Source organism: Simochromis diagramma, unplaced genomic scaffold, assembly GCF_900408965.1.
Source record: "Simochromis diagramma unplaced genomic scaffold, fSimDia1.1 OVJJ01000596.1, whole genome shotgun sequence".
Taxonomy (NCBI): Eukaryota; Metazoa; Chordata; class Actinopteri; order Cichliformes; family Cichlidae; genus Simochromis; species Simochromis diagramma.
The window spans coordinates 6,395,895-6,423,170 of NW_024387245.1; the positions used below are offsets into that span (position 1 = coordinate 6,395,895).

The 27,276-nt window shown below is 41.8% G+C and overlaps 1 protein-coding gene across 1 annotated transcript; it reads right to left on the bottom strand.

The window, feature by feature from the left end:
- Nucleotides 1-8,133: 8,133 nt before the first annotated feature.
- On the bottom strand, nucleotides 8,134-25,798 carry thbs4b (thrombospondin 4b). The gene is made up of 22 exons (XM_040000572.1): nucleotides 25,472-25,798; nucleotides 21,555-21,752; nucleotides 20,919-21,178; nucleotides 20,699-20,801; nucleotides 20,478-20,566; nucleotides 20,314-20,359; nucleotides 19,791-19,942; nucleotides 18,880-19,017; nucleotides 17,596-17,673; nucleotides 17,349-17,501; nucleotides 17,168-17,272; nucleotides 16,971-17,078; nucleotides 15,734-15,893; nucleotides 14,727-14,845; nucleotides 14,239-14,291; nucleotides 13,953-14,146; nucleotides 11,738-11,916; nucleotides 11,074-11,122; nucleotides 10,776-10,972; nucleotides 10,493-10,665; nucleotides 10,173-10,312; nucleotides 8,134-9,846 (listed from the first exon to the last, which is right to left on the bottom strand). Exons 1-22 carry the CDS (start codon nucleotides 25,548-25,550, stop codon nucleotides 9,788-9,790), a joined length of 2,832 nt encoding a protein of 943 aa, XP_039856506.1. The 5' UTR covers nucleotides 25,551-25,798; the 3' UTR covers nucleotides 8,134-9,787.
- Between the last annotated feature and the right edge of the window lie 1,478 nt (nucleotides 25,799-27,276).

The following is a 27,276-nucleotide window of genomic DNA, read 5'->3' on the forward strand; positions in this document are numbered from 1 at the left end:
ACCACAAACTGGGCAGGCAACCAAACAACTGATATTGGACTTCACAAACAGATCCCTGGCAGTTTGGATTGGCAGTCACACCACCTCCACTCTAGCACTTTGCCCCCCCCCCCATCCCCCAGTGTTGTGTGCTCAGCCTCCTGTTGTGTCCTTTCTATTCATTCATTTGACTTGTACTTAATGTCTATGTTATTAGAGCCCTGCCCACGTAAGAGTAATATTCTAGTTGTACATCTTGATGTTTTTAACAGCTGTGGCTTACATACTGTTGCATCTTCTCCATGGAAAGTGTGCCCAGTGGTTTAGGCTGGGGGTGATGAACATAAGCACCAGGGGCCAGAATCAGGCCAGCAGATACTCCAGTCCGGTCCGTTGGATAGCTCTGGAAAATCTGAAGGAGTGCAAGATTTTTTATACCTTTAACTGCATTTTCTGCAGTTTTATTTTCAAAGTTGTACAGCTTTTCCTGTATATAAAGAATGCAAGCTTATTTAGAGAGAGGCTAATAATTATATAACGAGGCCATGCAGATCAAAAAACTGCAACACTGCTCAATAAAACACCCTTAAAAGAGCAGGAAAAATGCAGCATATTTAACTGATACCATCAGTATTTGTACCAAACAAGTACAAGTGGATAATGTAACTACAGTTATGGAAGACTTTGGCCTACATTTCTGTACCAGACATGCTATTCTTATCTGACAGCATAGTAGACAGCTGGTAGAGAGAGATGTGGCCAAATACTTTTTATTTTCACTCATTTCTTTCTTTTTTTCTTTTTTCACAGCACTCATACAGGCGACTGTTTGCTAATGCTTCAGCCCTGTCTCATTTTTGTGGGAGTATTGGGTGATGCCTGCAGGGGATGCAGAAAGGTGAATCATACTGCTGAGAGCACACGGGAGGAAGCGACGCCAACCTCATCTCACATCATGACACCGCCACCCTGTCCTTCAAATGTCACCGGATGAATCAACATTGCTCGAAAAGGCCACCGAAAAAATCTATTGTCTGAGGTCTGGTGTACTTACAGGCCACTGGGGAAAGTTTCCTTATGTAACGTAATGCACCAAGAGTTTAAGCAGAGATCTTTTTGAGTATTGTGTTCAAATGAGGGCAAAATTAGGGAGTGCATATCAGATATTAAGTTTAAAAAAAGACAGTCATAACAAGCCATATTTTATCACCAGGCAAAGTAATGAGACATTCTCATTTTCGACTCTGTCGCCTTCTCCCGTCTCGCACCTACCCCCCGACTGCAGCTCCCACACATGTCTGGGTGTGTGACTGGCTCGTATGTGTCGTACTGGCTAGACTATAGCCATCCGCCTTCAAGTGCAGCAGATAGAGACAGGCAGATGGCAATAAGGACACAGAAAGATACAGGCAGAAATGCACACAAAGATACAGACCGTGACCCAGATAGAAAAATCATTTTGGTGGAGGACAGAAAGCTAGATGAGGACAGATGATATCTGAACAGAGATGAGCAAAAAGAGAGAAAAGGGCAGAAAGGAAAGAAGTAAGAAAGGGGCTTATAAAATTTATCAGAGAGATGGGGAGGAAATGATAAGAGAAAACATTAAGAGTACAGAAGGCGGAGATGGATTATGTCTGGCAGTGAGGGAGGTGTTTTTATTTTTGTCTCTCTGCTATTGGGGGGGGGGGGGGGGGGGATTTATGAAATCTCCCCTGCAGCTCATTTTTTGCACAGCTGAAAACACTTCTGCATTTTCCCTACAAATCCTCTACCAACAGCCACTACAGCTGTGCTGTCGAGGAAAGACTGCCCAGCCCCCCTAATTTTTTTGCTCTGCAGTCATAACTAATCAGCACGACTAAAATGTTGTGGTTTGCAAAGTGAAGCTTAATAAAATATGCTACAGCTAGAACACCAGCACACACACACACACACACACACACACACACACACACACACACACACACACACACACACACACACACACACACACACACACAGAGAGAGAGATGTGCTCAGCCTGTTCTCTCAGTATGATTAGATTTACATCCACTGTTGTTACACCCTTTTATTGGAATGTACTGCCCTCTTCAGGGCAGAATAAATACTGAAGAAGAAAATATTTGCTGTTTAGAAATTCATCATTTGTCACCATGCACAATGCCAAATTATATAACAAATTTAGTTATGTAAAGGGGGGGCGCCAGCCATTCCATCACCGTTCCATTCCTACAATATAAATGCTCACAAAGGTAAATGTTAAGGACAAATTCTTCTTCTCTGCAGCCAGATAGACACTTGGTCCTTCCCTCTCCTTCAGCAGGGCCTCCTCTTGGCCGCTCTTCTGCTGACTGTGCTGAGCTTTCTTTAATTGTCTCTGGTAGCAGAGATTTACCTCGGGGTAGGAGACCACAGACAGAGGCAGTCTGCAGATTGCTGGAATCTCAGAGGAAATGAGGAGAGAGATGAGAGTCGACAGGCAGAAAGGCCACGTGCAGGCTGGTAATGCAAGCTGAAAGGGGATGCCATAGGAGAGGAGAGCGTGACACATGATGAGCACGTGGAAATGATGTTTGCAGACTTGGGAGGAAAGTTTCTGAGTTACTGCAGACATCAGATTTGAAGTTGCTGCAATAATCTGTGTGTATGTGTGCAGAAAAGTTTATGAGTTTCACCAAACAGCAGAACCAGAGGAAGACACCTCCAATGGGACTGGAGGATAGTGCACTATTACATCCCCACAGCCTTGCGTAAATATCCCTTTGAGGAGCAGGCCAGAGCAAGCCATCCACCACACATCACTGAAAAACACTTTAATCCCCCCATTTGTGTGAAGTATTACACAAATAACAAGCAACTGCATGAATCTGAAAACTGAACGTGTGCATTATTTAAGAAAACATTCCACGGTGCCATTTAAAGAAGCCAGAGCTCATTCTCGAGGCTCAGACATTATGCATATTTCTATGCAAATTGTTTTGAGACTTTCAGCAGCAAACATGCCAGCAGCAGAGCCCAAACGTGGCATGAAAACAAATAGCTGGTAAGCAGAGCAGCAGGGACAGAAGGATGAGACCTCCTGTCCAAGGACTGTCACAGCCGTACACCTGGCCAGCACCAACTGGCACTGACAAGAATAGCTGCAAAATGACAGCCTCCGTTTATTTACATTTTAAACAGTTAGCACTGTTTTTTTTAATGGCGCTGATAGAAAAATGTCAAAAAAAACAAAAAAACAACACCGTTTAGATATTCATAGCTAGTGGACCAGAAACATGATGTTTTTTGCATATCTTATGCACTCTGTAAGATTATCTGTGTGAGTAGCTCATGTAGCTGCAATGTGCAGCCACATCCACAAAATTAGATGGAAGGATCTCATTTGTTAGCAACTGAGGGCAAAGCACTGACAACTACTGGGCAGGAAATGAATTAAGAGGAAACTTGGAATCGCTACAGGGTGACATTATATTTGTTATTATTTATGGGGCAAATGTCCAATCAAAGAGAGCCAGATGAGCAGATTCCCTACTGGATATTGCGCTTTCACATCTTTTGAAAAGAACAAACAGAAAGGCAACAGCGTGATAGTTCTATGCAAAAGTCAGGCGCTCACCAAACACATCAGAGACCATTATTTTTAACCATCCAATTGACAAGCTGAAAAATTCAGCCAGCAGGAGCTTTCATTTGCACTGGAAAATTGATGGGCAAAGCTGCTCTAAAATTAAAAAACATGTTGTCCAAAACCTCTAAATCACTCTATTACGACTTTAGAAAAACAGTAAGGCTCGAGTACTTTAATATTTTTCAGTCTGCAGTAAATTGAGATTAAGGACTGAGACTTACTAATCATCATGTTATTGCTGCCACTGTAGAGTTGTGGCTCTGCAACATACTGTCATTTATTGCCCCAATTAAAGTTTTTTTAAATGGTAAAATGTAAAGTCATGTTCACTCGCTCATCAGTATGTGTCTCAGTGTCACAGTGTAAGCTAAAGGTAGTGTTCGTGGCTTCCACACCTCTTTCTGCTAGCAATCGTATAATCCAAAGAGCCACATTTACAGCTGACAGTGAAACTAAATGATGCAGCACACTGCCGAACGCTGCTGTACTTAGCTGAAAATAACAACCATGTAATTGACCCCTTTTTCCCTTGAGGGTTTTTTGAGGGTGCTTTATGGTAGATGCATTTAAACCATCGTAATTTAGACACTCAGAAAAAAAAAGGACAAACATATTGCACCGGAGTATATCAGCTGCTCACAGTGCAGCTTATTATACTGGTCTTTAACATTTGACAAGGTGCCTTTCCCATTTACAGGATGCAGCAAATTAATTTCTGGAGGAGAACACTTACTGCAACATGGACATAAAAACATTTGACATGAAAAGCCACCAGTGCCAGTGTCTTTAGGCAGAGAACATGGCCATCACTATGTTCCGTTGTAGGCATATAATCCCACTGACGTGGCCTCCCTGAGCTGAATGTGACAAATATAGCCAAAATTAGTGAGATGCAGCTAAATGAGAAACTGTGTAAAGTACACATGTAAAAGTCAACAGAAGTGTAGGCCCAGGGAATATAAGGGGAAAAGACAGTGATAATGACTTTGTGTTTGGAGGAAAAGGTGTTTTTTCTCTCCCTATTTTCACGATGAACTCAAAGAAGGTTTATTACAGATAAGTAGAAGCCATTGGATCTCTTTAGTCCCAGCAAAGAAGCCAGACCCAGTGGGAACTAGAACACCTAGAAGACCATTCAGAGCGCTCCAGTGTTCTGTAGGATGAGGTTAACCACAGTTAGGAGCCAACTGAGAGGGCTGATGACAAATGTGTCTTGGGCTACCCTTTAAATGATGCGGTCTAGCACCTGGATTATTATAGCCCATCTAGTGATAGACGATAAACTGTGATAAACTGACTTCAGTTTTATTAGTAGTACTATGAGTCACCATCAGTCATGATTATTCACACTCAAAATTAACTCCTTGCTGAAATCTATTGCATAGCCATACTTCTATTAGTATAACATTACATGTTCCCTGTAAAAAGCCCAATAGGATGGAAGCAAAAGGAACCAGCTGGACTTTCTTCCTTTGAAGGTTTTTGGGGGTGTTTTTTGCTGTTTTTGTTGTAGTGCATGCTTGTTCATGCAGATCATTAACTGGATTATGTACACACTACAGGTTATGGCAGCTACAGGTTGAATTGTATAAGAGTTTGTAGAGACATTGTCAAAAGAAGATAAAGCCTAGAGTTCAACCAAGTTTTGGTTATATAGCGCCAGTTGACGACAAAGGTTGTCTTTGTATTGAAAGGTAATTACCCTGCAGTATTAGAGAGAAAGCCTCAATGCCCCGCTTGGTGACTGTGGGAAGGAAGAACTCCCTATTAACAGGAAGAGACATCTGACAGTGTTTCCCTGACCTTTCCTCTATGACCACTGCGTTCTGTCCATCCATCTTCATCCAGCGCAGGCAGAGTGCACCCTGGACAGGTCACCAATCTATTGCAGGGCTAATACTGAATAGAAGTGCCAGTTAACCTAACCAATGCATGCTTTTGGATTGTGGGAGTGAGCCAGGAGTCCCTGGAGTGAATCCATACAACCACCCCACACAGAAAGACCCTTGCTGGCCAGTGGTTTTGACCATCATCAACATTGCTAACCATCACACCGCTGTGCTGCTTGGGCCACAATGAGGTTGAGCATCTTTAAATGAGTTTTTCCTGATGACAACATCTGTCTAGAAGTAAACATAAGATGCAGGAACTGCCAAAAACCACAGTTTGAAATATTACAGCAGAAATAATAGCTCTTTACAAACAACAACATTTCTTTCTATAGTTGTTTTAGCCCTTTGTGACAACTACACAGGGGATTTTCTTCAAACTCACCCACTAAACTTTAATAATGCTTTCACCATAAAGTGCAAGGCCACTTTTACAGATAAGTGGCCACTAGCTGTCTGCACTGCATCACCTCCTTTCAAGTCAGCAAACTTGAATGAGTAAAAATGCTCTAAAAAGATTTTTACACATTTTGTGATGCAATTATCAGACAAATCTTTGCCTGTGTGATCCACCCATACAGTATGGATGCTCTTTGTTATATACACAGTATGCATACATACATGCAGAACATTCAAAGCTTGAAAGCAGTGCTTCACTTCAACATCATAGTGCCTGCATTAATCTTTTATTTAACATTCATAGCCATTGCTCAATATATTCTTTAAACTCGACAGGGTTACTAACTGAGCAGCACCTCAATCTTTGAGATTATGATAACATCAGACCATATTCTGTGGTTTTAATGGCAAGTTTGCAGAATTTTATCATGAAAGAACTTTAAGGTGAGCTGACAGCAGTTCTCCAGAGAGGGGAGCTCCGCTGCTATAAGCAACTGCCTCAGTGACAGTGTTGATATTCAGAGCTCGTACCTTTGGTGAATACCTCCAGATCTACGCTGCACAGAGGATAAGCGATCAGACGTCGGTGATCCCCTCATCAGGGAGAATTACTCTTATATTCAACGAAACACAGCGTCTACATCTCATATGGACGATAACGATTTGCGGCCAATGTCTTCCAACATCTTCAGTGATCCCCAGAGTTTTAATGTTCAGCTGATGGTGACATCTCAAGGTGACAGCAACACTAGTTCAAAGCACCGCTGTGCAGCCTCACAGAGCTGCCAGCACGGTTAAAGACTCTTGGTTTGTTACCAGCATCAGCTTTTTGTTTGTTGTGTTACAAAATTAAGTTACAAAGAACCCCCCCTCTGTCGGTATGTTCATTAAATAGTTGTTGTGTGGCACAGCACAGACATTGATGTTATCAGGTTTTGTCATCCGCTCTCTGCTTCATCACAAATTACAGACAAGTCAACATCTCCCCGTGCACCATATAAATCAGTGAATGATTCTCTCATGCCCCCTGAGGTGGAAACAACTCCGGCAGAGACGTGCGAGCTGAAATCGAAATCTGGCTGCCACTTTGCCATGGAGTTTCCTCTCCCCCACCTGCCTTATTTATTCATTTTGAAGGAGTGATCAAAGCCGATTTTCCAAAGAGCTTCCCACTGTTCTATCGTCAACATCTTCGGTCACAATTCTCAGCAATGAAAGCCTGGGTGTGTTTATGCTGTGCAGCTTGCACTGAACCCCTTGATCTCTTCAGCTCTGCTGGTAACCTCTTTCCCTCCCTGCTACAATAGCAATTTTCAAACAGGCAACAAATATGGAAACTACTCAACACGATTCCACAGTAAGTTTTCAAACTGCAAACCAAAAAGCCAGGCGATCAGAAGGAAACTGATCAATAACTTTTCTCTGTAACAGCCATCAAACAAAGAATGTGTCCGTAGGTATTTCAGACAACAAGGCTATTATCTTCAAAAACACTGTGCTGATTTTTCATTATTACTTTGTGTTGTTTTCACTGTTTGAGTTTACACACACACACACACACACACACGCACGCACGCACGCACACACACATACACACACAGTTTTGCAGATTGCTGCTGCGTCTTAAAAGCGGTGGTCCCAATTGCTGCTCTTGAACACCATTTGCAGCATTTTAAATTCCTGTCACGATGAAAAGTGTGGCACCTTATCTGAATTTGCATATTTTTTTCCAAATCCAATTTATAAAAGCTTATCCAAATTCTGGTCTCAGCTCACCATAAAACAGCTCTACCTCCAGGTGAATGCAAAGTTCCCACTGGTGAGATTCAGAAGCATCGTGTGGTCTGCCTGATTCTTTAATTAACAAATGTTCCATCAGAGTGATCTACAGTGGCATTTTAGGACCCTTTGATCAAAACAAAACAGCACTTTCAGCGTAAATGTTGGGCAATTCATTTTTCCTAAGGGGTCACATGAAGTCATGGAGTCAATAAGCTAATAAAGAGATAACATTGTTATTGAACAGAAGTGAATTAAGCTTATTGGTGTGGGGCTTCCATAACAGTCTCAGTTTGACATGTAGCCCCTTGGCATAATTAATTGCCCATCCTTGAAAAGTAATGAATGCACGCATGCATGATTTTTAAAAAATATATAATGTTAAAAATTCTGTATGATTCTTGAACCTGGTCAAACAATCCAGACTAGTACAACTTATAAAATAACAAAACCAAATAACAGCAAAATGTCCTTTATGTGTATACAACATATCTTTATCTCAAAGTAATTAGTGGGCTACATAGAAAATACTTCTACACATTATAATGAAAATTTATTTTGGCCAGGTTCATGACTAAATATATATATATATATATAAGTGAAATGATCAAAATCTCAAGGTTCAAATAATAGAAAGAGAAAACCATGTAAAACTAAACTGGCCTTCTAGAGTGAGCGAGACCAGAAACATGATCAGCCCATTTTCTGGTAGCTATTATAAAAAACAAAACATAAAGAAAAAATTGACCCCACAAACACAACGACCCACCACCTAGCTGTATTAATAGTACTGGAAATTACCAAAATTATTTTTATATTTCTTTAACGGTTAATCCAAATGATGAAATTATATTTTAAATGCTAAAATACAATTATTGTTCTTATCTATGAATTTTCAAATTGATTGAAATACAAGAAAAGGTGAAAAAACCCCAGCAAAGCTTGTTTTTTTCTTTTTCTTTTGACAGTTATTTACTTCCATTTCTGACAAGAAAATGTACCAGCTAAATTTGGGTATAAAAAGGTGAATTTAATTCCTTATATGCCAATAAATGTAAAGACGTGTTTTTTAGTTTGGTTTTTATGACAGGTGGTCTAAGAACTCTGCTAAGCACTGTATATCCAAAAAGCATTCAAATATGACTTCTGCGTAGTAGTAAAAATTATTATATGATAACATCTCACTTTATTTCCTGGGAAAATGTAGAATTTATTATGAAAAAAACATAATAAAAGAACAACTCCAAGTATAGGGGAAACAAAACGAATAAAACTGTATGCAGCGTTATGGTGTCTTATGCTACATTTTTTGGTAAGGATTCAGCTTACAAGATGATTTAACCATGAGTAAGGCACTAAGAGGAAGAGAACGCGAGTATAGGGTAGAAGACAAAATAAAAGACACTTGAATTTTCGGAATATAGACGCAAAAAATGAAGTTTGGGTAAAATAACTAAAAAAACTGTGCAGGAGATCAAATGCATCAAATGCACATTGACATCTACACCAGAGACTCTTCAGCATGTCAATTTGTAACTTTTTGCATGAGGAAACTGTGAAAAGGATTATGTTTTACAGAGAGATACAAAAGGGTAAAAATCAAATATGCAGGATTTCTAAGGGGGGAAATTTTACATCACAGTCGCATAATGAAACATAAACAAAGGTGGCTAATGCGTGTTAATGAACCCTCCCGAGTTTGCTTTGTAGGCAGTCTATTCTGTATTTACAAGAGTTTCAATTAGCTTCTACTGTTGTTCCCCGGGCTTGTTTTCTTACACTTTAGGCACCCGTTTTTCTGTTTCTGTTGTCCTCGTGTCATGTCATATTGCAATGTATTTGATAAAAATCCATTAAACCTAAAAGCTCAGCTCGTGTCTTTGAGAAAATGACCATCAAACAAAAAGAGAGCGAGACATTTAAGAGAAATGAGACAGCATGAGAAAATACACACACAGTACAAAGATTGTGGCCATGTATGCACAAAAGCCGTAAACATCAAAACACAGACACAGGCATCCACACACGCACACACAAACGTGCGCACACTCGCACGTACACACTGATGCATTCCTCGTAGCTCTGCAGTGGTATTTTTTTCGCGTTGGCTTTAGAGCGAGTCGACGCCATGCTGAGTGCTGAACTCCTGGAAATCCTCCGGGATGGTGTCTGCGGAAGTGACAAGTTAGGCGTTATGAGACAAGCTTAAAATCTCATATGCAGCGAGGTCAAACTAATTCTCTTCACAGCTGCAGTCTTTATGTAACAAGATGGAATATAAAGCTGTCGCAGACAACTAGTCTCAGAGGTCATGCAGCAAGATGCTGCACATTCCGTGAGGCTGAGAAAGCCCTTTGGTAAAATGTTGATCAGCATATTAGCATAGTTTTCTGCTAATTACCTGCACTAAACACCAAATTAGGATGAAGCTACTGACAGTTTTCTAGTATTGTTATCCCATTTTTAAATTATGTTGCAACGTTTGATTTCCTTACCATTACAGCGGTATTTCAGATTGGACCAGATGATGTTTTCTTGCGAGAAACAGAACACGCCAAGTCGTCCTCCTCTCATGGTCGTGTCGATGGTCACGCCGGAGTCTGCAACCAGCTCAGTTCCTTCGTAAAAGCGGGCTCTGCACAAAGCACAACAAGGGATTTTTACCTTAGTTATGAAATTACAACTACTAAGACTAAGAAACAGCCAGCCTGGCTTTCCAATGGCTGAACATACAGTTTGCACCTACACACAATGCTGACCGTCTCATCTTGCTCTTGGCAAGAAGATTTAGGAAGCTGTAAGAATTTTATAATACCTGATGTATCCAACCTGTGGGCGGTGCTGCAGGTACCAGCGATAGGACACCTTATCCTTCCAGCCCACATTTCTCGGGTCCTTCCACAGCAGGCGCACTTGGTCGGTGGTGTCTCCTGTGTGCCACAGTGAGTTTCTCAAATGCTCGCCGGGGCCTGATCTAGACTTCACAGCCTAACGCAGAAGCAGAGACAAGTAAGGCGATTGTAGAAGCAGAAGGAAAACAAGAATGTGTAAAACAGGTCGAGTGAGTAAAACTAAAGTGAGATGACTCGCCCTCTCACCTTCAGCTGTATGCCGGGCTCGGCCACAGCTCTGAAGGGGGTTGCCTGCCAGTAGGTCTGTTCAGTCTGCTTCCACATCACCACGTAGAAGGAGGATGAGTCCTGGTAACCAAAGATGAAGCCAGCGTAGTCATCATCAGTGACTGTATTCACGTGAAAAGTCCCCTCAAAGTCCACGCCGCTGAAAGCCGTGTAACCTGACATCAGAAAGAATAATTAGCGCATTAGATACGACGAGTAGTTTCTTGCACACGACACTAAAAGTGATATTCAGGTAAAAAAGCTAAATACACCTTACCGACAGCAAGTCCTGGATCACTATTCATGGTCTGAACGATTTCCATTCCCTGATAAGGAAGAGATGTTTTTAATGATGAATGATGCACCGTGAAACTTTTAATTTCAAAAGCTTGTATTTGCATTTCAGGTTTATTAAAATGTGCTTGCACACGTACTTTTTTTAGGCCATGAATTAAAGCTGCCGTGACTCTTTTTTTTCTTTTCTTTTTTTTAACACTGTGAACAACACGACCTTTCAAGTTGATCTGGCAAGTGCCTTATATACACATTTAGCAGCTCTGATTTTTTTTTCAGTTTCTGGCCACAAACTGAATACAGATCAGCACCCTGCTTTCAGCGTAATTTTTCTGTTCTTCCAGCTCCCGAGGGCAACATCTGCTGAACATTAGCTGCTAAATGCACCAACACGTTCATCAGCTACCGACTAAGTGTGTCTAAACATGTAGTGTAGCGTGGGTTTTTAGAGTTTTTTGGCAATAAAAGGCTGCCTGCTGGGCCAGAAATCTATTCAAGGAGAGTGGTAAGAGTGAACCAAAACAGCAAAGCTGGACAACAAAACACTTGGGGAAATCACAAAAGCCAAGTAAAGTCAAGCATGTGTATATAAAAATATCTGCCTATGATGGATAAATTTGAATGATCAGTGATAATAATGTCCATACCTGGTTCAAAACAACCCAGTTGGGGTCAATCTGGGCATCGCCCTCCGGGTCCAGCACAACAGTCTGATAGGCCCTGAAGTCAGTCAAGGTAATCTCAGCATTTTCAGGACAATTATCAATCCTGTCTATCACTTTGTCCTGGTCAAAGTCAGACTCACAAATATCTCCAACACCGTCACCTGAAAAGTTAAAAAGTACAGTTAAAAATTTGGTGCATGAGTAGTTTCAAATCTTTAATTTACTTTGGAAACACAATAGTGTATGATCAAAATATCTCAGAAGCTGTGCAACCTCATTGGATAAATGATCTCAAGTACTGTACTTTGTCACTACACAATAGCCAGCCTTGATAGACCGCCAGGGCCTCTGCTCGATGCGTTTCACCTGACCCCTTTAGTGACTCCTGTGGGTGGTGGAGGGCAGGCCTATGCTTAATCCATGTGAGCTAAGGGCCAGCCACCAGCCACTCTCCTTCAAGCTCCCTCCACAGGCCAGGGTCCAGGGTGGGGCCACGGTAACCCTGCCCCGGGTAGGGTGACCTGGTGCATTAACTTCTCTCCTTTCCTGAATCTGAATGGATGATGACTGACAAGAATGAGCTTTCTCTGAAGGGCACCTGAGATGGGGCTAGTAATTCATTCATTCAAGCAAGGGCTCAGAGTGGAGCCACTACTAAACACTGAAAGGTTTTAGTATCTGACAAGGATGTCTCTTGGGCACCACCAGGGAGAAGGCCCCGTGAAAGATCACGGGGACACGCTGGAGCGATTATATTTTTTGGCTGGCCTGGGAACACCTCCGTTTGCCCCTGGATAAGCTGTAGGAGGTGGCTGGGGGAGAGGGAGGACTGGGTTGCTCCGAATAGGCTGTTGCCCCTGCAACCCGGTCCCAGATAAGCACATGAAAATGGATGAATTGATGCACTAAATGTTGTCACACAGTTTTTAAAAAATTGCTGAAAAATTAAGACCTTTTAGTGAAGCTCACTGCAGTCCACACCCTTCAGACATATACTGATATGGCTTCTCGCTGAGTCTTTAATAAGTCAAAATCAGCTCTGAATGTGTCTGATTCTTCCTAAATGCTGTACCGAGACACAAACATAAGCCGTCCACGTTTGCAACTGGGATTTTGTGATAACCATACATTATTCCGTAATGTTGAACCACACATAATGTTACAAATGGACTGCTACCTTTCAGTAACAGTAGTTTGTACAGGCTCACAGAGTGCACGATTGAGTAGAAATCTAGAAAAAAGATTACAATGTCAAAGGGAACCACTTTGCTTTTATGTAGTTGGTGGGAATTATGAGAGTGCCACACATCAAAGGCCCCTGAATGACAGCGAGGGGGAAACAAAACCTGTGAGGGCAGAAAGAATGAATCACTTTGTTGTGAGGAGCAAACAGCAACTCACCACCAGACGACACACAAACGAAAGAAACCTTAATCACGACACAGGCTACGTGCTTTCTGGTCTCTGCTCAACAGGGGACAGCAATAGCCCTGGATGGCAGTTACAAAAAACAAAACCCTCTGTACGATAAACTTCAAAAGAAAACCGAATCTAAATCAAAGGGAGCAATACCATTTCTTAATTCATAGGTCTAGATGCTACATATTAGCTGGCAAAAATACATTCGTCTAACAGTACAGCTTTGGACACATGACATTTAAAAGGGCACTGATTATTAAATAAAAGCAAATATCTGACTTTTGAGTTTTGTTAGGCTATTAAAACTGTGCTACTACCACAATTGGCTACACAAGAAAAAGTTGTGTGTTGTAATAATGTAAGTAATGGTCTGTCAACTCTGCCTCGCTGAACTCTGACTGCTGGGAAAAAATGGCCTTGCCCCTCTTTATTTGAATTGACACTCCACTCCCATTAGTTTCAGAATCCATTTTCACACAAGTAATGTCACAGCGAGTCATAAAACTGGCGAATGAGTTTAGGCTCGCAAAAATTGCGCTTTTTTTTCTCCTCGCAAAAATTGCCACTTAATCTGCCCAAGGTTGCTACTGCTTGATCCGCGTGGGTGTGAAATAAATAATGTCAGTAACAGTGCAGGGGGAAGAGAGACGTTCTCCTGAAATTATGACCATTAATCTTTCAGCATCAATCTGCTTTTTAGCCAAACGTCTCAACAAAAACAACTGAACATCCCTACAAACTCATTTTTTTAATTATTAGGGGACAATCTGAAACTCACTGTTATCATCAATCTGATCAGGATTTGGTACCAGCCGGCAGTTGTCTGGACCCGGTGGTAAAACATCCGGTATCCCGTCGTTGTCATCATCGTCATCGCATTCGTCACCCAGCCCGTCTTTGTCAGTGTCCAGCTGAGAGCTATTGATCACGAGTGGGCAGTTATCCTTGGTATCCTGGTGACCATCGCCATCACTACACAGGAAGCGACGCAGTGACATGAGTTAAATTGAAATAAATGAATAAAAGCTGTACTGGTACTGTAGATATCGAGATAGTGTTATCACCTGTCTTGGTTTGTATCACAGGAATCCCCAACCAAGTCATTATCAACATCAGACTGAAGAGAGAGCAGACAGCAACGAGACAAGTGTGAAAATACAACTTTAATCCTGCAGTTAAGATCTTATTTTTGTAAAGGTAAATGCACAGTGCAAACAGCTTCGTTCAGCAGTAATATGGACCTTTTGAATGACATATTAGAACTGCAAACTATAGAACAAACTGCATTTATCGGACTTTTCTCTGATCATTAGATAATTTTTCCTTTTATTTCAAAGAATGTTTGAAGCACTTCAACAGTGTGTTGATAGTATATTTTTGTATTTCATAAGATGTTGAATTTGAAATCTCATATCTCACTCATAACTATAGTGGTTAGATAAATCTAGTGAATCAAACACTAAATACTACGAGCAAAATCAAATAAACTATCCTTATGTCAGTGTATTTAGTTAATTTACATGACCGCCATACATCCACCTGTATGACTGACCTGATTTGGGTTGGGGATGTCGGGGCAGCTGTCACAAGCGTCTCCCACCCCGTCTCCATCCCGGTCCAGCTGGTCTCTGTTCTGGACACGCTGGCAGTTATCCAGGAAGTTCTTCAGACCTGCACATCGATCAGGTGACACTCATTTAACACTCAAACTGCCACCAAGTGGGTTTATAAAATATATAAATGTGCAAAGAATTTGATGAGCAGTCAGTTAAGTCAACAAAGACTGTAAATCCTGGATGTCAGCTGTAAAGATGTGCATTTGTTTGCTTTCTGCGGCAGTGGACTGAATACCTTGCTTTAAAAGACAGATATGAGTTTGGGTCACTATTTTCCAGGAAATAATCAGCCGTATTATTTGTAATATAATCACAGCAGCATACCTGTGGAAAGCAAGCTGTATTACTGACAGAGTCATCTTTATCATGAAACACGAGCAACAGATTTATGCTGCTGTCTCACTAAAGAAATGATTTTATAAGCTGATCTTTCTAATATCACCACTAGGGTGCACTGTTGCATTTTCTATGTTGTTCCGGAGAATCTGCATTCAGATGGTATTTTACTTCATCACAGGGAGGCAGTAGCAGCACTACTAATGCATAAAGGTCAAGCAGCAGCAGTGGAAGGAAGAACTATCTTCTTGTCCTGTGGGGGCTTCATGAGGTATAATCACGCTGCTGAGTGATCAAAGGTTGTACTTGCTTTGGGGTCAGCCTGCTATCGGCTTTCATCATTTATTTTTTTCTTTACGGTGTTGTTTATTCAGCCTGAGCTGGCATACAAAATCTATCCTAATATAAAGTGATGCATTTAAACAACAAAGGGATCTGTAACTAACTGTAAAAGTTGCATGCATCGGTGTGAGTAATTCACTACGAGACCACAGCAGTGGAATCATAAAAGGGAGTGCAGGGTAAGAAGTCATAACAGCAAAAGCCTCCAGTGATGTTGATTATATAACAAGAGCGTCAGCATCAGTGATGTCATTTCTCTCCTCACCATCTCCATCCATGTCATCATCACAGGCGTCCCCTTTGCCATCACCGTCAGTGTCCCTCTGGTCGGGGTTCTCCACCAGGCGGCAGTTATCACAGGCGTCGCCGTGGCTGTCCTTGTCGCTGTTCCTCTGGTCCACATTGGCTTTTAACCTGCAGTTGTCCTGAGGAAGAAGGAGCGTGTGCACATATTCATTTTATGAGTCATGTGAGTGGGTCATATGGTGGGTAAAGCGTAAGCCTCTGTATGCTTCAGGGCTGAAACCTTTTCGATTTTTATGAGATTGATATCACTGTGCATCTTATTATAAAACATGAAATCTTTTGTTTGTTTCTTTGGCTGCCTGTACTGTTAACATGATTAGGAGTAGCCAAACTTAGCACATAGGTACATCTTAGCCCCCGATTCGTATTGTTAGGGATATCAGTTAAAATCATCATGTTGCTTTGCAACCACCTGGAAGTGAACTAAAAACAAAACAGTTTTTGGTCATATAAATGACATCTACTGCCCACACTTTTAACTTTTCTCAGTGTCATTAAGCATATAATTTTGCCAACAGCAGAAAAAAGCCAAAAACAATAACCTAGCATGGATATGTACTAGTATGGGGTGAGATGATGGGAGAATTCAGTGCCACTTGGCTCATATTTCTGCCCATAGCAAACAGCAACTTTTGGCCCTTAAGTAGAAAAATTTGCAGTTCCTCTTTAAGAGTTAAAGGTATACTTTATAAAGGATTTTGGCTTTGTTTGATGGTAATTAAACACACTCTAAATATCGGATGTTCAGTTTCTCCAGGCAGTTTAATTTGCTTTAAGTCTTTTTCGTAAGCCCGCATTAGCATCCCAATGCATCTTGCTAATCTAAATAGCAAGCGATTACCCTGATGTCAGCAAATGGTTGTATCCACACCAAACTTGTGACCTCAAAGTTGCTACATCCACATTTCTGTGCATAATTGTGGTGTCTGTGGATATGAAATGTTAGGTGAATTTGGAAAACAGCGGTAAGTGGATTTTGTAATCTTTGGACAGAGCTAGGCTAGCCCCTTTGCCCACTTTACAGTCGTAAAATAACCGTCTGCCAGGAACAGCAGTCATTTTAGTGCACATACACATAGGAGGTATTAGTACTTTTACAAGCTTAATCAATCTAGGAAAATTAGCAAGACAAACAAAAATGAGAATCTTTAGGTATAATATGTTTTAGAGGCATTTGTTGCGAGATAGCCACCGACCTGTTCGTTTGGTATACCATCGCCATCTGCATCTTCATCACAGGCATCTCCATAACCATCTCTGTCGGCATCCTCTTGACCAGAGTTAGGAACAAAGACACAGTTATCCTGCAAAGACATGTGACAGTATGATGATTAAATAAAGATATACCTGCCACAGCAAAGCTGCTAATCTTGACAACTTGCACCATGGTTACCTTTCTGCAGTTTGGATCTTTGCATTTGAGTTTCTCATCTGGATATCCATCAATGTCCGTATCCTTTCCACACAGGTATCCATTTCCAGCCCAGCCAATTCCACACTGACAAGACAAATGAAGCTTCTTACAAACTCATTCATATACTGCACATAAGCATTTGAGTGATGAAGAATATTACCTGACAAGAGATGGATCCGTCTCTTTCTACGATACACTGAGCGTTGACATCACAGGGGTTGGTCAGGCTGTTGCCACAGCTGATCTCCGGCTTACAGCCCTTCACCTGATCTCCTGTGAATCCTGACTTACAGCTACCACAGTGATAGGAGCCCTGTGCGGGAATTATGACAACTGCACATGAGCATCTTTGAGTAGCAATAAAGACCTGTAGTAATGGTCATACAATACATCAACGGTGTTCTTACCGCAGAGTTGTGGCAGTTCGAGTTTGCAGTACAGCCTCCATTGTCAGGTCCTTTGCATTCATCGATGTCATCACAGACCTGGATTGTAAAAAATGAGCAGACTGTAACAACTTGTTCAGATTTAATTGCTCCAAAAATAAGTGTAAAAAATACCCCCCAAAACAAAACAAAGGATGCCATATAAATCCTCTACAGCCCCGAAACAGCTGAAGCTGTGCTTTATAATACTTACAGTATTAGAGCACAAATTAGAGTGGGAGTAATTTATGCACACCGGGCATTTTAGATGTTTATTTTGTAGGAATCTAAAATGCATTAAAAGGGTAAATAACACGCTGCAGACTGCAGGTCATATTTACAAATTCAGAGCAATAAATAAGCATGGAAGTAGAACGTAAATCAGCAAATTAAAAAAACGATATCCATCTGTTCCCGCCAATCAGGATCTGGTGCATCAAGATAAACATTTAGTGTGGCTAATCCTGTGTGACATGATGGAGATAATGAAAGCAGTCCAACGAGGTGGAAAAGTTATGTTTTCTTCATGTTTTAAATTTGGTGTCTTCATTGCTCTCGACCAAGTTTGTCAAACATAAGGCACAGGGGCCAGAATTGGCCCAGAGAAGACAAACCGACCCACTGTATGGTGTTGGAAAAAAGTGAAGTTGGGTAAAACTCTGGAGTTTTAACTCATTTGTAAAAGTAATGCAATTTTTCCTACTGATAAAGACCGTGCCCGTGGCCATTTACACAACACTAAAGTAATTAAGTAATTAATAAACAATTACTTGTGCCAATAGATTTCTTTCATTCACTACAGCTGCATTTCAGGTAGAAAAACTGAGATTTACCACTGAAATTGCCCTTTTTCTTATATTAAGATATCTCAGGGATTCAACGGCCCGGCCCTCTTGAGGTCAAAGTGGGTTCTATGCGGCACATGATATCTAATGAGCTTGACAGACCTGATCTACTGGCTGACTGGACTCCAGTGAAAACCCCCATAGGTTTGTGCAAACTTTTTTAAACACCTAAAGTAAAAGTCACTTGTGTTGGCACATTTATTGATTGAACTTTTTTGCTCTTTGCTCTTTTGAAGTGAGAACCCTCCTTTATTGTTAAAATGCTTAAATAAATCATTTTATGGTAAGATCAACAACATATTGCAATCTGCTGCTGGATTCAGACTACATTTAAGTCCATTTTTGTGTATGTGTGTGTGTCTTTTTTGATATACACTGATAATAATATTCTGTTTCCTTCATGATGCATCCACTGTCTTACCTGTTTATTGGTCTGAGCGTACACTATGCCCACACCCTCCACTGGCAGGCCGGTGTAGCCCAGCGGACAGGCGTCACAGCGGAAGCCTGGGGCAGTGTTGACGCAGCGCACTCCAGGAAAGCAGGGGTTAAACTGACACTGCAGAAAGGACATGAACTCTGTTGAGCTGCAAAATGTATGTGGTTCTCAAAGGGCTTCTCCCCAAAAGCTTTTAGGTCTGATGACATTGCTCATGCAAGAAAGAGAATGCTGAAGGGCCCAGTCCTCAGAAAAGAGGTCAGTGCAAACAGAAAAGACAGACAGGCAAACACACAATCTTGTATTGCCATCCTTATAAGGTTCTCCATCTTGTTTTAGAAAGTTCTACCTTTACCTGCTTTTTTTGGTCATAGTCTAAATTATAGAACATTAGCCTATGTGAAATATCTTCTCATGTTCCAGTTTGATGGACCCACTGCCATTCAGTCTGTATATGCTGAAAATGGTGAAAAATACAGTGAGATGCATTTCTTTCACCTATAAACAGATCGTCAAAAAAGTCATTTATGGATCAATTCTGGAGCCACCATTATTCAGTGACATCAAGGTGTATTTGAGTGTACTCCTTAATCGCAGCCTGTTAATTCACACTGTTTCTCATTGGGATCCAAAACCACTAATATGAACTTGCTGCTATGCCAAATAGATACACTCAAAACATTTATCTGTCTTTACCCTAGCTATAATCTCATAAACCAGCAGCCATAAGTACTCGAAAGGATGTCGACAGTTTGCCCTTACACCACAGGTCGTAAATTTATATTGATTGTCATGAGGGCAGAAGCATGACAAGACGCACACACCCCACCCCCCCACACACACACACACACACACACACACACACACACACACAGAGCGATATTGAGCTTTACCTCGTCGACATCATCACAGTTAAAACCATCTCCAGTGTATCCATCAGGACATGGTCCACATTCAACACCTTCTGCTGTTTCTATACACATGTCGTCACGGAAACAGACACCCGGTGCACACCTTGGCTTCACCACCTCTGTGCCACCTAGACCTTTAAATAGGAGGAAATAAAGATTTTTTTTTAACCATCTGTTATTCATTCAGTAATATCAAAATATCATGTAGGCACGGATACTGATAAGGATGTACTGATACCATTATCATGTGCGATCTGCTAATAGGATAACTAATTTATTGAGAGAGTTTTGAGTCTGAGGGGTCAGTGCAGAAACAAAGCAAAAAGAAAGTCTTCCATTAAATTAAAATGTGCACATTTGTGCCATTATTATTTGCATTGTGACACAACATGAGATTATGAAAAAAAAAAAGAAAGTGATCAGCTGTGATAAATTAAACAATTGGAAACTGGTCCTCAATTTTCCTCTCTACAATGACTGACAGCTACTATAGACATTATCTTACCACAGGCCTGACACTCTGAGATGGTATTCCTGAGAAAAGGATGTTTCTTTAACCTGGAACGGGTCAAAAATGAACAAAAGTTTATATTCAGTCAGGCGAGCTGTCAGGGAGGTCAGGGTTGACGGAGCAGAGATTAAGTGGCCTCAGAGGGACCGCTAAGAGGCGGTTACCTGCTGAATTAGGACGTCTTTCAGCTCATTTATCACCTTCGTTAACTCCAGCATTTGATTGGACAGCTGCTTTGTGTTGACCCCTGTGGGAGAAGGACTGTTATTTTATTCAGCTGAAACAGAGCTAAGGGCTTCTCAGAGTCTGCCCCCCTTTGACTCAACATTTCCTATCGCTGAGAGTGTTTTCACTGACATTTCCACAGAAAGAACCTTACCCAGAGTCTGAACTGAGTCTCTTTGCTGGAAGTGGCAGTCTTGTAGCGACGCAACGTTTTCAAATGAGTCCCCAACCACCAGCTTTAGCTCATCTAAGCTTTCCTGTTTAAAATCAATCGAGTGAAAGTGCACAGCTAAGCCATCTGGAAACCTACAGAGTCATTATCGTGACAGAAGGGCATTCACTATTGTGTGGAAATATTGTAAGCGATGGCTCACCTGCTCTCTGGCTTGCATGGTCTTTAGTTCCACTGTGCCATAGCCTGCTGGCAAACCCTGGAAGGCAGCAGGGAGATCCCTGACTGTCTCCACCAGCCTGCAGTCCAGATGCAGCTCCACCCCGCCTGGCCCTTGCTGCTGCTGCTGCTGCAGCCCCCTGAGGTGGAACAGCAGTCGGTGTTGCTGGCCATCTGCCAGCACCAGGTTGTTGAATGTGACAGAGGCCATCCTCTTGTCACTCCTCAAGTACCGTAACACGGCTTTAAGAGGACACGGCATGGAAGAGGAAGAAGGAAGAAGAGGTAATGAATAGAGGAAAATTGACTGTGTTGCTGTAAAGGGTTTATGTGATGTTAAGCATTGATATTGTTTGCTATTTGTTTCTCTATCTGTGCTTGGATTGCGTCTTAGCACATAGCAACAGCAACGTCATTGTTTGTGTAGCTATTTGGCCACAACCAAAATAGTTTGGGGCACAAACTCAGTACAGTTCATTATGTGGGGGCAAACACTGGCTGCTGGATTTCAGGTCTGTCTGCAGAGTCTTTAACCATTATCACGTTTAATCCATTTTTAATATGAAGACATTGATTGGCGTAGCTTTAAACAACCAGCGCCTCTTTGATGTCCTCCTACCTCGGTTGAGCTTCCCCATCACTGTGAACTCAAAGTACTTGCTGTTGTCCCTGGGGTTGTGCAGGCCAAACACAGTGGTTCCGGTCTTGGGCTGCAACTTGAAGGAGGTTAGGATGAAAGCCTCGTTCACCCCTTGCCCGGTCAGGCCCCCCTGCAGCAGGTCTGGCAGGCAGTCGGGTGAGGTGAGCAGATCGTAGACTGTTGAGACAGATAGCAAGGCAGGGAAACGGGAAAGCACATGAGTAATGGATGATGTGAATATTTACAACCCGCAGCGGCGCTCTGATCCGAGAGTAAACACATTCCGAGTCGACAAGAAGAAGATGATGATGTTGACCCAGCATTAGATGCTCTAGCAAGACGCTGTGTCAATCAGTCAGCGCAAACTTGGCAGGCTGGGTCGGCTCAGGCAAATCAAAAGGAGGCGGATTTGTAAGTAAACAGCATACAGTGGCGTTAGATGTGTGCTGTTTTCATGATCTTCTCTTAGGTTTGTTTTAAAACTGTTTGAATTGTAAAATGCGATGGAGCTTCCGCTTGCAGACAAAAGCACAGTGAAATTTAGACGTTCTGACTCGACTGACAGGCAATTTAAAAGTAAAAAGCCAGAGAGGAGCAGAGCACTGGTGCTCATGGTCAGAGTCTCCTTTTAATAAAGTGGCTTGGGAGCTGGGCAAACCACAAGAGGATGCGCATTGAATCTCTAGTCCCGCATCTGCACCATCGTGAATACACAAGTACCACTGAAACGGTCCGCACGGCCCTCTGTCGTGAGGGAGCAGAAATTGCTCCCAAATGCTTCCGCTGACTGTTGTCAGCCAAGATTGCCCCAGATGAGATCTCTCGCTCTTTCTTTTATCTCTCTCGTCTGCCTGGGGTCCCTTGTGTTTTGTCAGACACAACACAGAGCCTTTAAATATGTGCGCAGATAAGTGAGACTAAGCCACCGAAATGCCTGCTTGCACCGTGCTGTCAACACTACTTCCACTAAAAATGTAAAGCTTTTCGAATCCTTTGTGTTTGGTTTTTATCAAGATAAGAACTTTTTGATATATTAAAAAAAAGAAAAGAAAAGAGAACAAAGGAAGCTCGATGTGTGCATCGTGTCTTTAGTGGCATCCACACACACGAAGCGCACAGTCCTGCTTTTCATAAGTCTTCTGGACAAAGGGCTTCGCAGGGTCAGGGCTGTCTTACACAGGAGACCCTGAGAAAGTGCCTCACTTCACCCCCCGATTAACCTCAGATTTCAAGCTTCATAAAACTAGTTCAGCTGAAAGCCATAAAGGAAAACAGTGTCTTGACCTTTCCTTAACACCAGCATATAAATCTGTCACGGTGCGATTACTGTAAAGAGTGCAAATGGCTGGCATTCCTTATTTTAGCATTTCAGCACACGCTTCGCACTCGAGCATTTCTGTGTGGCAAGCTTTAATTTATCGCATCACATTTAAAGGCCAGCCATAACAGCAGTGAAGTAATTACGTTAACAACATCGTAGTGTATAGAACAGAAGAAGCAAAGTCACATTTAGCCAAGAGTCATCTAGCTACCCAGGACCAAAACCATGATATTCAAACGATATTAGGCTTTTATGTGTATTTTTTTTTAGACATTTTTAAACATCACATGGCATATTGTCACTTTTAAGATGTGTAAGTGTTTACAAATGTAACTACACGTGCACTCCTACTTTACTTCTAACACTAGCTTTCCTTTTGGCTTCCATTAAGTCTTGAATAAACTTGAGTAAAAACTAAACTAAAATAAGTATAAACTAAGTAAAAACGTGCTTTCAGCATTTCTCTTGCTATTTTTGCATTGCTGTATGTGTTTTTAATTGATTTACTTGTTAATACCCTCGATCTTTAACATTACGGTGCGATAATGTTGGAAAGCAGATCACATGGTCTGTGCTGACATGGGGAGTTGTCATAAACCCAGAAACCCACTGCACTGATGTCGCAGCTTCAAACAAGAACAAAGCACACATTGAGCAGTGTCCAAAAGCTTTTTCCCCCCACTGTAAACACAGAGCAGTATTCTGTAATGTGTATTTCTCCAGGAGACCATCATGATTCTGCGCTGACACTGTGTCTATTCTTAAAAAGTGAAACTAAATAAACTGGATGAAATATATTCTGTTGGATGAGTGCAGCCTACGTGAATCAATGAATCAGCTAGCCGTGTGTACATTTACAGAAAGATATATTCACGTAAACACAGAAACTCTATGTGTTATTGTCATTATCACTGATTTAGGTTACGTTTACTTTCAGCTTTGTTCTTAGATCCACGCTGACATTTGAATTGTAAGCGGAAGAAAAATGAATGGAAAAAAGTTGCTGGCTTTGACTTTCTGCCACCTGTTATTATTAATTCCCCCTCTCTTTTACAGCGTGTCTTTCGTCCTGTCCCCCTCCTCTCAACCCCAACTAGTTGTGGTGGACTCCTTGTTGGTTTGTCCCGGAGGTTTCCTCCTGTTAAAAGGGAGTTTTTCCTTCCCACTGTCGCCAGTTACTTGCTTGTAGAGGGGCATTTGATTGTTTGGGTTTTCTCTCTATTAATGTAGGGTTTTGTTTTTGTTTTGTTTTTTTACAATATAATGCACCTTTACTATATAAGTAAAAACTGAATTGAACTGAACTTGTCAGCCGAGCTAAACAGTGAGTTAAGACTCACCATAAACTCTGCAAAGTTAAAGTTTGATATAGCTCGGCCTGGAGGATGGCACAGAGGAAAGAGAGTCCGCTTTAAACTTCAGTAATATCAGCTCTCAGTGAGCCATCCTTGAGATGTTAATATTAATCAATAACATAGATAACGCTTATGGAATGTAATTTTTGAGCACCTAAAACCAGACTTGGCTGGTTTAAATGGATCTCACTCCCTGTTTTGTGGTCACGCAGACAATGAGCCTGAGAAATGATAGATGACAAACTCCATTAATCTGGACTTGTTTTATACATACCATCAGGCGCCTATTTGCCAAAAGACTCCAGGGATTAATGGGCATTTTAAAGGTATGCCATCAATCACCTGGTGGTGTTTGCAAGAAGGGCGATAAACTCTAAACGCCAACATTTCTATGCGTCGTGTAGCCCCGCGTTTGTGTGTGACCTTGAATAAATGCAGGCGCGTGAGTGTGTGACTGCAAGCGCGTGTCAGACAGTGTGAGAGAGAAGAGAGTCTTGAACTTCAGTACTGCACCCAGATCATCTCTGATTATTCCCATGTGTGTGACCCAGCTGGGATTTTCTTTAAATTAAAACGAGCCAGGAAGCTGAATCTCCCGAGCCGAAGTAATCAAGCAGATCCAGCTAGATGGATATCAAAATCAGGATGTCTTTACTTCAGCGGAAAGATGGTGGGATTTAATACTCAAACTTTTGTCTACTTTTATAATTTTTTTCTTATCTTTGCCTGCTTCCTGTCAGAAACACACACACCCAGCCCAAATAAAAGCATTTGACTGCCCCATATCTTCTACAACTCACTGAGATATTTAGCATTTTATTCGCACCTCAGTGAGTATCACACACATTGTCTGATCTTTTTGTGTTTGGGCCTGCATATCATATTCTCTTTCACAGTGTCTGCTTCATCCATAATGCATTAAAACTCATACATAAGTGTGTTAAAATACTGAGAGGTGGAGCCATTGAATCTTTTCTGACAGCTAATGAAAATGGACGATTACATTGCAGGCAGGGTGTCAGAAATAAAAAAAAAAAAAGTTCCTTATGTGTGTTTGCGTAAACCTAAAAAAAAAGAAAGATGTTTTTCCACTTCTTGATTTTTTTGTCATCCCAAGCAGCAACCATATAATCCAAATAAAAAAAAAATGCAGTGACATTTAAATAACTGACATAAAAAGCGACTCAAAACACTTCAAAAAAAGAAAAAAAGACACTCACCCAAAGCCTGTGCTTCCACGTGTAAGCACATTTTTAATAGCAGCTGCAAGGCCAGTGTGAGGGCCGTCCACACGTTCATTTTGTCCTTCCAACTGGTCCCAGATCTGCAGTTTTCTTTGTAGCTACTTAAATGTGTCTGAAACACCAGCAGTTTCCCCCCGTTGAGGCGTATCTGTGTACTTGTCTTCCTTTCTGAATCAAAAATGAGGCAAAACTGTCATGTTAAGCCTAATAGAGGGTGCTGACTGCTTTTATGTGTGTGTGTGTGTGTGAGAGAGAGAGGGAGAGTGGTGTGAAGAAGGGATTGTAGGAGTCTTATTGAGGGAGGAGCAACAGGGCCAGAACCTGCTTTTAAAACCTTCCTCAGGCGGCCCCATGCAGAGAAGGAGTGACCTGCGAAAACTCTTTGCATTGGCTCCTGCTGGCTGCTACCAATTCCCACAGGCGCCTTCACAAATCTGCTGTACACGGTTTGCTCCCTTTAGAGTCTAGGAACCCACGTTTGGCCACCAAAAACACGTTTCAAACCAGACCGGAGTCAGAATATTTTTAGACTCTTGAGTTCAAGCTTGGGGTGAATTTCTGAAAATGTGTTTCCCACTTCCAGCAAACAGACTTCTAGTATTTATTAACACTCTGCCTGAAAAAACTAAAAGACAGATTTTTTTTAACTTTCCTTACAGGGATCAGATGTAACACCTTTCCTATCTGCCCCTGGTTGCCACTTCCATCCCTGGGCAAGGTCAGGAAACAAGCGCTCTGCTGCTCGTGCCTCAACAAGCCGCGTTAAGCGGCCAGTAGAGCTTCAGACAGGCTGCTGGCTCACATGGCCTCCGGGTCGTCAGCATGTCTGGCACCGCGTGACCGGCCACAGTTGGTAGAGGTGAGGAAGCTCAGGTCAGACTTATGCTTTGTTTGTTTTTCCCTCTTTCTTTCCCTGTTCCATTTTATGTTTTTAAGTAAGTTCCTCCAGCCTAATTCCATGTTACCACAGAACCTGTATTAATTATGTTGTACTCTTTCAAGTCTTAGTGGCTACAAGATGATGTTCCCACTTAAAAGCATAAACACGAGTACCTATGGCAACAAACAACACCAAATGAGTCACAGTTTCCATACGCCAATACAGGTGCTCCTTGTGGTTATCCAGAATACAGCCGCACTGTTTTTTGGGGTTTTTTTCATGCTTGTGAACTGTTACAGACTCCATTCAGTCAGCAGCAGGGCGCTCAGAGTTTTATCTGCCCTCTGATTGGCTTTTAGAATGATGCTTTGCAGGCGTCGGGGTTCTGGATGACAGAAAGCTCCACAGACCTCCATGCGTGGTCGGCAGCCCAAGCCAGGAGCTCAACAGACCACATCAGTTTGCTGGAGGCCCTGGACTGACTCACATCATGGTGCGGTTGATGAGGTCAGACAGTGAGCGCTGCAGCTGGCTCAGAGATAAAACTAAAGCCCAAATGTGTCTGACACCATCGCCTGACTATTTTTATTTGTGACATCGATACAACCAAATCCCGAGACCCTCATACCCACACTCGTAACTCAACTTACATGACGTGTAACAGACATTAAAGATTACAACACTGCTGCAACTCCAAAAACAACAAAACGTACTGTGTTACCAATAAGCACTATGTAGCCGACTTCAAGTTACTGCTTTACGGAACATAAAACAACACTGAGAGCTGTTCCCTCGCTCAGAGGAGGTCTGACAATTCGCATTTTTTAAAACCTTTCAACTGAAAACAAAGACAAGACAAACAGGTCAAAAAACAAGAGTGATTAAATGTCCATAATAGGAG

What these genes read in the sequence shown, in the direction of transcription:
- thbs4b (XM_040000572.1), bottom strand. Translation starts at nt 25,550, where the DNA reads ATGAACGTGTGGACGGCCCTCACACTGGCCTTGCAGCTGCTATTAAAA. An exon ending in ACGCTCAGACCAATAAACAG is followed by an intron (nt 17,674 to 18,879) that starts GTAAGACAGTGG and finishes TTTACAATCCAG; the next exon opens with GTCTGTGATGACATCGATGA. An exon ending in AGCCCGGCATACAGCTGAAG is followed by an intron (nt 10,666 to 10,775) that starts GTGAGAGGGCGA and finishes CTTCTGCGTTAG; the next exon opens with GCTGTGAAGTCTAGATCAGG.